This window comes from Macadamia integrifolia, chromosome 3 (genome assembly GCF_013358625.1).
Source record: "Macadamia integrifolia cultivar HAES 741 chromosome 3, SCU_Mint_v3, whole genome shotgun sequence".
Lineage (NCBI taxonomy): Eukaryota > Viridiplantae > Streptophyta > Magnoliopsida > Proteales > Proteaceae > Macadamia > Macadamia integrifolia.
Genome location: NC_056559.1, coordinates 27,307,410 through 27,320,035, shown reverse-complemented (window position 1 = coordinate 27,320,035; position 12,626 = coordinate 27,307,410). Strand labels below are relative to the sequence as shown.

General features: G+C 36.7%; 1 protein-coding gene across 12 annotated transcripts; it reads left to right on the top strand.

Annotated features, from left to right (window-relative positions):
* Positions 1-496: 496 nt before the first annotated feature.
* Positions 497-11,143, top strand: LOC122074911 (pentatricopeptide repeat-containing protein At4g13650). 12 transcript variants are annotated; one of them, XM_042639910.1, is made up of 8 exons: positions 741-745; positions 1,121-1,247; positions 1,338-1,494; positions 1,666-4,447; positions 5,426-5,493; positions 8,166-8,651; positions 9,784-9,909; positions 10,578-11,143. In XM_042639910.1, coding segments are annotated over exons 1-5 (3,072 nt in total). In that variant the 5' UTR covers positions 741-743; the 3' UTR covers positions 5,430-5,493; positions 8,166-8,651; positions 9,784-9,909; positions 10,578-11,143. The 12 variants fall into 12 exon arrangements, with proteins under 12 accessions (XP_042495845.1, XP_042495844.1, XP_042495843.1 ...); XM_042639909.1 differs by having other exon boundaries at positions 1,338-2,103; positions 2,179-4,447; XM_042639905.1 differs by having other exon boundaries at positions 1,338-4,447; positions 8,166-8,309; positions 8,419-8,651.
* The last annotated feature ends 1,483 nt before the right edge of the window (positions 11,144-12,626 follow it).

Here is a 12,626-nt window from a genome sequence, read left to right as displayed (position 1 = left end):
TATATATATGCATGTTTGGCTACCATCAAAAGAAAAGAAAATAATTTTTTTTTTGTATTTTCTTGTGTTTTTGGAAAGATTTTATTTTATTTTATTTTTGACAACAAAAGAAAACTTCACCATTTTCAAGGTAAATTTTGAAATTCAAAAAAGAATCTTCTCTTGGCTCATGACATGCCAAGCACAAAAAGAATTTCTTAAGCTAAGAAAAAAGTACAATTTTTATACAATTTTAGGTTTTTTTTTTTCTTTTTTTTTTTTTTTTTCTTTTTTTTGGGGATACCAAACAATGCCTAAAGAAAATACAAAATGCATGTATATATTAGGGCAGGCAGCCCTTTCCCGGCCCAAGGCCGGAATGATATAATGGGCTGGGCTTTTTAATCTCTCGGCTTATATATGTGCGGTGTACGCTGGGCCTACTTCATCCCAGTCCAATCATTATGATCGTCAACCATACCCCAAAGGATAGATTAAAAGGTATAGATTTTCAAACCAAAGGAAAGTCTGGAGCTGTGCGGCAACTCCCGCTTTCTTTGTTTTCCGTTCTTCTTCCTTCTTCAATCCCCTCCCCTCCCCTCCCCTCATTTTCACCTTCTCTTTCTTGCTAATTGAACTCCCCTCTCGGTACTTCCATATCCATTTTTGGGTTTTCTATGATTCTATGATACGGTTCTACAGACGTTTTTGTCGAAGTGTTTGAGAAAAAGGCACAGAGAGAGATAAATCATATTGGTGGATTGATGTAGGTGTTGGTCGAGCTTTATTGGTTAGATTATTGTAAAGATGAATTCATAGCTGACTTACCAACGAATTGGGGTTTTTTTTTTTCTTTTTTTTCAAGATTTGAACAGAGTTGGTTAAGGGTTGGCCGCACATTCAAAGATTAAGGCTTACATTTCGATCTCTTTTGAGATACCAAATGGGTTCTTTAGCTCATGAATCATGCCAATTCTTGGCCTTGTCTCAGTTCCTTAGGAAAACAGAACCTGCAGTGGCCATAAATCCCACTCAAATCCTTAGCTATAGGACCTTGATGCAACTCTTTAACCTGAATTTGTAATTTTTTTTTTTATTGGTAGTTGCTGCAATTATATGAAATCTTATACCTGCATTACAGGAACTCAGGTTTAGTGCTTATGGTTCCAGCCACTTTTTCTCTGCATGGGTCCTTCTCAAACTCTTGGATGTCTTCTATCTTCCCACGAAAATTCACAGAGGAGTCAGCTTTTGCAAAGCTGCGAAAGGTGCCACCTATCACTTAATACTCCAGTTAGTTTCAATTTATTCATGCTTTTGTTCTATTTGTTTTCCTAATTATCTTGGAAATGTTACAGTTGTTTGTTGGAAATTTTGGTAGACTGAATTCGGTTGGTAATATTAGTACTGCAATTTGCCATGGTTTCGATAAGTTCCCTGATGGAGAAATGGGAGAAGACGTTAGTGGACTCAGAAAAGATGGATCTTGTTTTCTTCATTCAAAGGAAAGCCATGGTATTCATGCTGATTTTAATACCTATCTTTGGCTTTTGAAGGGATGTCAAAACTTTGGGTCACTAACACATGCTAAGAAGCTACATGGAAGAATTTTGAAACTGGGTTTTGATAGAGAACCCAGTTTGTGTAATGAACTAATTGATATTTATTCTGATTATGGTGACTTAGATGACGCTATTGAGGTGCTTGTGACATTTTCTCAACGAAGTGTATACTCTTGGAATAGTATTATTTCTGGGGCTCTTGCGAGGAAATCAAATCATAGGGTATTGAGTTTATTTTCACAGATGTTAGCAGACCATGTTAACCCTGATGAACAAACTTTTATCAATGTTTTCAGGGCGTGTGTTGGAGCCAATGTTGCTTTCCATTTTATTGAGCAGGTCCATGCGATGATTATTCATAAGGGTTTTGCTACTCATCCAGGTGTTTGTAATCCCTTGATTGATTTGTTTTCAAAGAAGGGATTTGTTGATTCAGCTCAATTTATCTTTGAGGAATTATGTTCACAGAGTAGTATCTCTTGGGTAGCTATGATCTCTGGTTTTGCTCAAAATGGCCGTGAGGAAGAAGCTCTCCTCTATTTCTGCCAAATGCGGAAATTAGGTATTAAACCAACACCTTATGTGTTCTCAAGTATCTTAAGTGCCTGCACTAAAATTGATTTCTTCTGTCTGGGAGAGCAGATACATGCACAAGCTTTCAAGATGGGGTTCTCATCTGAAACTTTTGTATGCAATGCTCTTATCACCCTATATTGCCGTTGCATCAACTTGATAGCTGCAGAGCAGATTTTCACTGATATGAGCCATCGAGATGGAATCACCTACAACTCGCTTATATCTGGGCTTGCTCAACAGGGGAAAAGTGATAAAGCTTTTCAACTGTTTCGCAAGATGCAGCTTACAAACTTGAAACCAGACTGTGTTACCATTGCAAGCCTTTTGAGTGTCTGTGCCTCTGTTTGGGATTTTGACAAGGGAAAACAGCTCCACTCCTATTCTGTAAAGGCATGGATTACTTGTGATATAATTATTGAAGGTTCTTTGCTTGACTTATATGTCAAGTGTTCTGACATAGCAACTGCTCATGAATTTTTCAATATGACAGCTAAGGAAAATGTAGTTCTCTGGAATGTGATGCTTGTGGCTTATGGGCAGTTGGGTAATCTAAGAGAGTCCTTTGAGATATTCTCCCAAATGCAAGTTGCTGGTATGAAGCCTAATCAGTATACATATCCAAGTATACTTAGAACATGTACTTCTTTGGGAGCTCTTGACCATGGAGAGCAGATCCATGCCCATGTCATAAAAACTGGCTTTGAGCATAATGTATACGTCTGCAGTGTGCTTATTGATATGTATGCCAAAAACAAAAAATTGGTGGTTGCTAGGGAAATTCTTGAAGGGCTCATGGAAGATGATGTGGTCTCATGGACAGCCATGATTGCAGGGTATGCACAACATGAGTTCTATGTTGATGCTATAAGACTTTTCGAAGAAATGCAAATTCGAGGGATTCAATTAGATAACATAGGATTATCCAGTGCTCTCAGTGCATGTGCTGGAATTCAAGCATTAAGCCTAGGACAACAAATTCATGCCCAATCTTGCATTTCTGGTTACTCGATGGATCTTTCAATTGGTAATGCACTTGTTAGCCTTTATGCTAGATGTGGTAGACTACAAGAGGCATATTCTGCATTTGAGACAATCGATGTTAAAGATGAAATATCGTGGAATGGATTGATATCAGGATTTGCACAGAGTGGCCATTGTGAAGATGCTTTACATGTGTTTGTCCAGATGAATCAAGCAGATTTGGAAGCTAACTTATTCACCTTTGGTTCCGCAGTTAGCGCTGCTGCTAATATTGCTGATATAAAACCAGGGAAGCAGATCCATGCACGAATGATAAAAACTGGTTATGACTCTGAGATTGAGGCTGGTAACGTTTTAATTACTTTGTATGCCAAGTGTGGGAACATTGATGATGCCAGGAGGCAGTTTTCTCAAATGCATGAGAGAAATGAAGTATCATGGAATGCCATGATCACAGGCTATTCTCAACATGGATGTGGTAGTGAAGCCTTGGATCTCTTTGAGGAGATGAAACGACAAGGTTTCTCACCAAACCATGTTACATTTGTGGGTGTTCTGTCTGCTTGCAGTCATGTGGGTTTGGTAAGAGAGGGGCTTAATAACTTCAAGTCCATGAATGATGAACATGGTATAGTTCCGAGACCAGAGCATTATGCTTGTGTTGTGGATATTCTTGGACGGGCTGGCATGTTGGATTATGCAAGAGAGTTCATAAAGGAGATGCCTATTGAACCAGATGCAATGATCTGGAGGACTCTTCTAAGTGCTTCTGCAGTTCATAAGAATATTGAAATTGGTGAATTTGCTGCTCAACATCTTTTGGAATTGGAGCCACAAGACTCGGCAACATATGTTCTCCTATCAAATATATATGCAGTGGCTAGGAAATGGGATCGTAGGGATCAAACAAGGCAGCTGATGAAAGAAAGAGGTGTAAAGAAGGAACCTGGTCGTAGCTGGATTGAAGCAGAGAATAGTATTCATTCATTTTTTGTTGGTGACCGTTTGCACCCACTATCAGATAAGATATACGAGTTCTTAGTGGATCTGAATTTACGGTTAGCTGAAATTGGTTATGTGCAGGACCATGGTAGTCTTTTGCATGATATTGAGCAAGGGAACAAGGACCCAACTGCATATATTCACAGTGAAAAGCTAGCAGTTTCTTTTGGGCTCATTAGTTTGTCCCCTGCAATACCAATACGTGTAATTAAGAATCTTCGTGTTTGTAATGATTGCCATAATTGGATGAAGTTTGTCTCTAAGGCTTCTAATCGGGTTGTTGTGGTGCGAGATGCATACCGCTTTCATCATTTTGAAGGTGGCGTATGTTCGTGTAGAGATTACTGGTACGTTGAACTACTACACCAAGATTGATTATATGTTTTCTCAATCCTAACATATCCCTTAAGTTTGGTGTTTATATCATTATTATTGTTTCAGTTATTTTAATTGATTATATTATTTCTTTACTAGATCATTGGAGCCTCTGCTACAGTTATCTTATTTAACATCATTTAACAATGTTACATGATATCTTTATATTGATGACTATCTGTGAAGTCAAGCCTACGCAATTTTTTTTTCTTTTTCTCTTTATCTAGAAAGTTATTTACAGTATTCAGGAGCTTGGATTGGTATAAATCTTCTTTTATTTGTCAGCTAAAATGTAAAGCTGGCATACAGTATGAACTTTGTCCTAGAAATCTCCAAAATGGGCTATATAAATAATTTGCATTTATTAGTTATTGCCTTGTGGTGTCCACCATACAGCAGGTGCAAATTGACATAGTAAATATGCAACTTTGAATAAAATAATAATTTACAACTGAGACAAGACTTTGTACATTGCACTGTTAAATGTTGTACCAGTACTGCAGTTTACTCACCTTATACGTGGCACTACTTAACATTGTCTAGTTTCAGTTGCGAAAATTGCTAAGGCATCATGCCGTAAATGAGCAGAATCCTGGTGCCAGATCCTCTGTTTTTCATATTTGTGACAATGTTGTGTTCCAGCACAACCATCGGTCAGGAAACAGGTCCCACAAGAAGGGGAAAAATGAGGAGTTGACTTTCCTCTAAATGGGGCCAATCCAGGAATGAATTTCTCACTTTGCATGATATTTTTCCTCTCTTGTTGTTCTATTATGCTGCAAGCATACAATGTTGGTCATATATGAGCTGTTTTCTTTTGTCAGAAATAACAATATTAATAATATATATCAATCATTAATATCATATGCTCTCACCATCCTCTTTACCGTGGCACTATTTCCCCAGGAATATGTGTGACTTACTCTTGATCTTTTTGCAATATTTCTCAGGTGATTGGGAGGGTCTTATTATTTTTCTTCTCTTCAAAGAATGCTCAAATTCTTCAGCTTTTGCACAGGTTTGCATTTATTTATTTTTCAAAATCTAATGTTATGATTAGATTTCCCTTAGGTAGAGGTGGTGGTGTTTGATTGACCTTTTTCCCCCTAGTTGATTGTCTTCCCCCTAGTCATGTCGGATGAAAGCTGCCCTTTGAGACTTTTACCCCTTTACCCAGACACTTCATGTACCAAGGAAGTACCTCTGTTGACACAACACGGCATGGGTATGGGAATTGAACCATTGGTACAGTTCACAGGATGTATAGCCAGGTCTCAGGATTCAGCATGCTATTGTATGTTGGTTGAATGATAAAAGGAGACATTTATTCACTGTTTTACTACCCTTCTTTGGTGAACATCTGTTTTAAAAATAATGCTGGAATTATTACTTTGATCTGGTTGATAAATTAGATTTTGTTGTTGCAGCACTAGTTGCCATTGCTCAAATGGTTGTGGCATTGAAAAATATATTATACTATACCACATAGAACTGTGGTATATTTTGCATCTATCAGAAATTTCTTCTCATCCATAATCCATTCACACAGTAGCACCGCAAAATGCAGTAGTCACTATTTTATCAAATTTTCCCTATTGCAATATAGGTAATCAATTGTTATTTATCAAATTAAAACAGTGGTAACATCATCATACTCAAAAACTTATTTTCTTCCAACTTTGTAGCTCTATGTCTTGTACCTTAGCGCATGGGTTAAGGAGATGATTATACTTCAAATGAAGAAAGGCTGGATATGCAGCTTGGCTGAGCATGGAGGTTTGCTGTTATCTTTCCAATACATAAGTAGGGAAATGGTACTGAAAGTGTTACTCTTCATTTCCATCAAGACATTGAAACATCTCACTATATATATTTTCCATTGACCCTCTCCCTGTTCTCTCTTTTTTCCGGAACCTTCCTTTTCATCTCTCCATCTCTTCCCATGTTCAGGTCCCCTATCAGTTTCCCTAACTCACCCTCATTAGCTCCATATTCATTTAATTCTCTCTTTCTCTCCCTGCATGCTTGGACTTCAAAGTATGGTGTGTTTCGTACTCCAATGGCTTAGAAGGGTGTCTTCAAATTCAAACCTTGAATTCTATTCTCTTCTCTAACCTACCTCAATGACCTGAAACTGTATTTGGTTCAGTTATAGAACTCTAAGAAATCCGATTTACCTTCATGCTGTGAATAGAAAAAATTTGGCCATGGAAGCACTGCTGGAGAGATAGGGTTTCAATTTTGGTTCTGTTAATCATGGTTCGAGATTTCGATTTCGACTTAGGTTTCAATCATTGCCGAAACCAAAATATTTTTGATTTCCGTTGGCCATTTTCGTGGTCAAATGGATACATTTTTCTCCAAAACTTCAGGGAACCCCAATTATGCTTCTGTAAACATATTTGAACCTTTAGATATAAAAATAAAAAATCCAAAATGGTAGTTTGGCTTCAGATCCTAAGTTGGTACTGTATGCTTATGTTTCGGTATCTTTTCTCTTATATCACTTATTCTACACATAATTTAGTACTAGACATCACAACATTCAATAAAAGCAATTGAAATATGTATTAAGAATGAAAAAAAACCATTTAATGGTACTCCAATGTCAAAAGTGTCATCATAGACAATTAATAGGGATTGCCTATTTAAGCATGTTTACATATTCCTGAAGCATCAAATTGGAAAAAAGAACACCCAAAGTGGTTTTGGCTTTGCACCCTATGACGTATGGCAGCCATGTCATCCTCTGCTTGAAGAATCTCTCAAAGTCTCACAACAGCCCTGTTGGTGGAAAATTTGAAATTTGAGAATATCTTTCAAATCCACCCAAATGTTGAAGTGGATGCTCTACAGTTGACCACCAAGTCTTGATTCAGCAGAAAAATGAAGGACTGCCAAATAAATTGAGGTTTTCTGGTGGCTCTAGAGTTCTCAGGTGAAAGGGGGCAAGAGCTTGAAATTTTTCTGAAATGAGTCGAAAAATCATCGAAACCTGCTGGAATGAGTTGAAATGACCAAAATCAACCCATGTTTCGTTTTAAGGCTTCTCGAAACTGAAATATAAAAATTTTGAACCATGCTGTTAATAGGTACCATATGGCTCTTAAAGTTGGGAATCTCGTGCAGAGGCAAAGTAATTACCATTCAGAACTATGTTTGACGGGGACTGCAGAGAGAAGATTGGAACTCTCGCTTTAGGTGAGAGATGATTTGCTTGAGTTTTGAACACATGGAACAGAAAATTTTTTTTTTGGGGGGGGGGGGGGGGGGATTTGGAGTGTAATTATATCATTAATATGTCCAAAATACTTGAGACAGCATGGTTTCGGAAGTTCTCTGACTTGAGGATTCCAATTTTTGTTCAAATTCCCCATAAAAAAAGTCCATCAAAAATTTCAGAAATTTTTTTTTTTTTGGATAGATAAATTATGCTTTCGTTTTTATACTAAACTGCTTGCATTCTATTTGACAGCACAATCAGTTGCTTGACAAGTTGATTGTTGTTTTTGAGTTAGTATTTAGTAACATCATCTGGAAAGTGTTTTACTCACCAACTTCTTGCAAGGTAGCCCCATTATTTTGGTTGATGGTTTTTCGGGTTTCTCCAGTTACTCATATTTTTTCCCCAAAGCACACTGAAAATGGGTGCTTTCACCCTTGTTCTTATGTCCTTGCTCATTGTTGCAGTTTCCACTATATGCATGATCAAGTATCAACAATAGTGACTTACATTTTCCCATGAAATGTAAACATAAAATCTTGCTAGCCATCAGTTCGATGAAGGGAGACTCAGGGGAATCCTTTTGTTACTTGGAATTCAAAGATCTCTTGGTATGTAAATCATCGAAAGGCATGATCAAAGCCGATGATCATAAATTATGTCCTCCATCACGATCTCAAATGAAACTATCTTTGGAATTGTGTGCCGTGTGAAACGTAGATCATTGCTGTTCCAAGACTCAGGTTAAACTCCATATCAGAACCTTGTGGGGTTAGTGAGTAGGGCATCCCAAGGTTGGCACATTTTTTTGGGTTTGGAGAAGCACTGGGAATGAGACAGCTTAATAGCTTCTGAGAACCATGAACAGAGTTGGGTTTGTGTTAGATCAGTACACCTAAGCATTCTGAAGAGAATTCATATGGAAGCAGTTTGAAGGGAATTTGCAATAGAAGGTATGCATCTAACACTTTACTGACAGCCCACTCATTTCTTTCTTGGTTTCTTATTCAAAATGTGTAGGTTTGGAACATATGTTCTGGTAGGTTTGGATAAGCAATATTACACGTTCTTGTTTAAGCATTAAACAAGATAAGTTTACATATCAACGCTTTTTTTTATTTTTATATATCTTGCCAAGGTTTACGTTATACTCCAAGATTAGAGCCATGTGATGGAGTTTGTGGTTCAAACACAAAGAATTTGTTTTTATACTAGGATCCTAAACTCAAATGGGTTGTGAAGGTAAAAAATGAGGTTGGTTTCAGGCTCACTCTCCTTGCTGTTCTTGGACAAGTGACACATTACCCTTAATTGACTCTAAGCAGTAGTGACCTGCAGAAACAACACAAGTGTCATCAATAACTAGTTAACTACATGGATATATACAGATGTAAGAAACATGGATATGGTTGAATTATTCTTTAGGTGTTGTCTCAAAATTTGGCTAATTACTATTGTGGATAAATTTCTTGGATTTTTTAGGAATTCTGATAGTTTTTTGTGAATACTGTGAACCATGTTGGGGTTACCTTCGATTGCACTTTATTAATATATTTCTGAATAAGCCAAGTCATTTGGAACTAGCATGTACATATCACGACATTTATACTTATGTTTTTAACTTTTAATGTAGAGAATTCTCCAGGTAGATGAAATTTAATCATAGTAGAACACATCCTGAAGTATTCTTTGATGTAACGTGTGGTGATTTCTGGATTATATGGAGCAACTTGAGTTCCTTAATAGAACAGTTTGGGTGCTCTTTTACTAAAAAGCAACCCAGTGACTGCAGCAAGAACTTCAACCAAAACAGAATGTATTTGTTAGCTAACTATGAATCTATGATCAGTACTTAATTACATGATGCATTGTCACATGTTCTTTTTTCTTTTCGTTATTCATTGTTGTCTTTCTTCCTCGGTATAATATTATATTTTTGGTGTATTTTTAGTTCTTTATTTAATCTTTTGACTATAGAAATACTTTATTATCATTTATGGTTTTCTACTAAACACAGCTGAAGAATCACCACAAGCAATCTGAAATTGTTGAAGTTGTCTCTGTATGGCTCATTTCCTCTTGCAGACCTTGCAGCAACTGAAGGCCACATGCTATTGGATTGCAGATCCGAATGTTCTGGGCTTACAACTTGCAATTGTATTGGAGGGAAAGAAGGAAGACAGTCCTGTGAATGAGGATGGAAAGGTTCCTGTGAGTGGTCATGTTGGAGTTCATTCTTTATTGCCAAAATTTTCTCTGTTTACCTATGAGTTATATGTTTTTTATTCTAAAATGGAACTCCTTGGCTTTCAACCTGTCTGCCTTTTCTGTTTGGGTTTGTAGAGAACCAAATAATAATTTGCAAAGAAGACAAAGGGCTTTACAATAACATGTTTGACTGGGATAGTTATTCATCTAGTCTTCAAAGAAGTTTCAAATTTAAGTCTTCAAATTTCTTCTGAATACTCTCTGGTCTAACATGTTTGAGAGCCCCGACCAAGGACCGGTTCTATGTTTAGTTGTGGTTCTATGTAATGGTAGAGTTTCCGATTTTAGTCTTAGAGTCTGATTTCCATTATAATTTTAGATTAGGATTAGGAGTCTTATATTTATTCGTTATATATGCAAGCTTTGTAACGAACGAACAAACTCAGATTGTGATAATGGAATGATGTTGGAAGTTGTTTGAAGAAATCTGTGTGGCTTGCGAGACCCCCACCCCCTCGTTCTCATCTCTTCTTCCTTCCTCCCCCTTCCCTGCGGGACCTCTTTGTTCTTCTTCCCTCCCTTCTTCCTCCATGTATTTGTGGTTATTTTTCTTGATACTGTTACATGGTATTAGAGCAACAATTGATAATTGTTTTGATTCTCTTTTTCAGCTGGTTGGAGAGACTTCTAAGATGATCTTTGGTGGGTGCAACAATTTTTACTGCTTCGGTACTACCATGAAGATTATGTATGGGATCTGATTGATAAGACCAATGGAAGGGCTGGCTGGACCAAGGTTTTAAAACATAGGATCGGTCTCAACCGATAAAATTAGTGTTTTGGATAACCATTATACCTTACCAGTGGATCGGTGTCGAGGATCAGTCCTGGCCAATACGACCTGATCCGGGTGAGCCTTACTGATCCAATCTGATTTTTTGGTTGAACCATTTTCATACAATGGATCATTGTCCACTATCCTACGGGTCACACCAATTGTACCTCCATATGGTACCTTGTCCAGATTTTCCCAAACTATTGTTAGGGTGCTGTTCCATAGAGTTAATTTAGGTAGGGTTTCTTTGAAGGCACCATTTGTTTCTAAGGGGTGTTAATTGCATAGATGTGAAGTGAACTAGTGAAGTAAAATTAGAACAAAAACAAAGTAGGAAGTTTTGTAATTATTACCATAAAGAACTGTGCAACTAACTTAACAACATATTAATTTTTTTTTTTTGGAAGAAAACAACATATTAAATATGATAATTAAATTTTTCAATAACATGGAAAGTGCTAAATGATTGAGAAAGCCTTTCAAATTTGATATTTAACTTATCCGAAGATTCCCATCTACACATACCACTTGGTAGGAATATAGTTAATGCATGCAATGAAAGATTCAATGGGTGGTTGGAGCTTGGAATCATTTTCTTATAAAATATAGAAAGAACAAAAGACTCAATTAGTATGAACAAAAAATATGAGCATAGTAATAATTATGTAAAAAGAATGTTGCATAATGGCATAGCTCGTACGTCCAGATATAGAAGCACATGAAATTAATGTCCCACCATGAAATAAAAAATTCTATTCATATTGATGCTCCTGCACATATTTTTTGGTGTTTACACTAGTGTAACGGCCATGTGATTAGACAGCTATCTCGTGCCCAATAATTATTTTACACTCAACCCCTTTGAATAAGTAAATCCACATTCAGACCTGATATTAGCAAATGGGTAATGCTGATCTTGTAAAGATCAGCCAATTATGAGGTTGAATTATCAAAATCTATCTTTATATTTGGCAAAGTATATCTAGTTGGTCCAATATTCTACCACGTAATGAGTTAGGTGGGCTCCAAATTTTGTGGATGGATAGACCATTAGGTTCATTAATCACGTGACAAATTTCAGACCAAACAAATTTTACCAAGGGGTAAAATAATACTATGAAGATCCAAGACTATAAGAAAATGCACACCAATGGTTAGAGTACCTTAACCATGCCTAGATATACATGTGGATACATGCCAATATAGAAGGGGGTACATTGAATTTGAGTACGAAATTTGATAAATAGCCTATTCTGTCTTTTTATTTGAACATGATATATGAGATCTCACGCATCAAAAACCCATAAAAATAAAGAGTCTAAATCAGCTACCCACATGGGGAGAGTTATCCTTTCCATAGGGTCCCACATCCATGGGGACCAGACTTCCTTCTAACTCGTGGTCAGAGGAATGTCTAACTCATGTCAAACCCCAATGGATGGTAGATCCCCATGTGAAATATGTATCAGACTCAAAAAGAAGTGGGATAAAAGTAACATTTCATTGGACTATAACACCAAAGTGACTCTGAGACTTTTGTTTTTGATGTGGCGTCGCCGGCAAATAAGGTGGTAGGAAGCATTTGATAGCCTCTATGTACCTTCTTTTAATATATTTTAAAATTCAATCGTTAAAAGGAAAATCATCAATCCTATTCATATATCATATGATTATATGCGTCCTAGAAAACTCCAATGGAGAAAGAAAATGGGACCCACATAAGTTATACCAACCCCTTGCAAATATTCAGATTTCCTTTCTTTAGAAACTTTGGCTTTTCTTTTTAACCTAAAAGCATCAACCCTCCAATTCTATCACACACAACCAGAAATAAAGGAAAATTTTGAAAAAAAATAATAATAATAATACTAACCAAACTAACCGT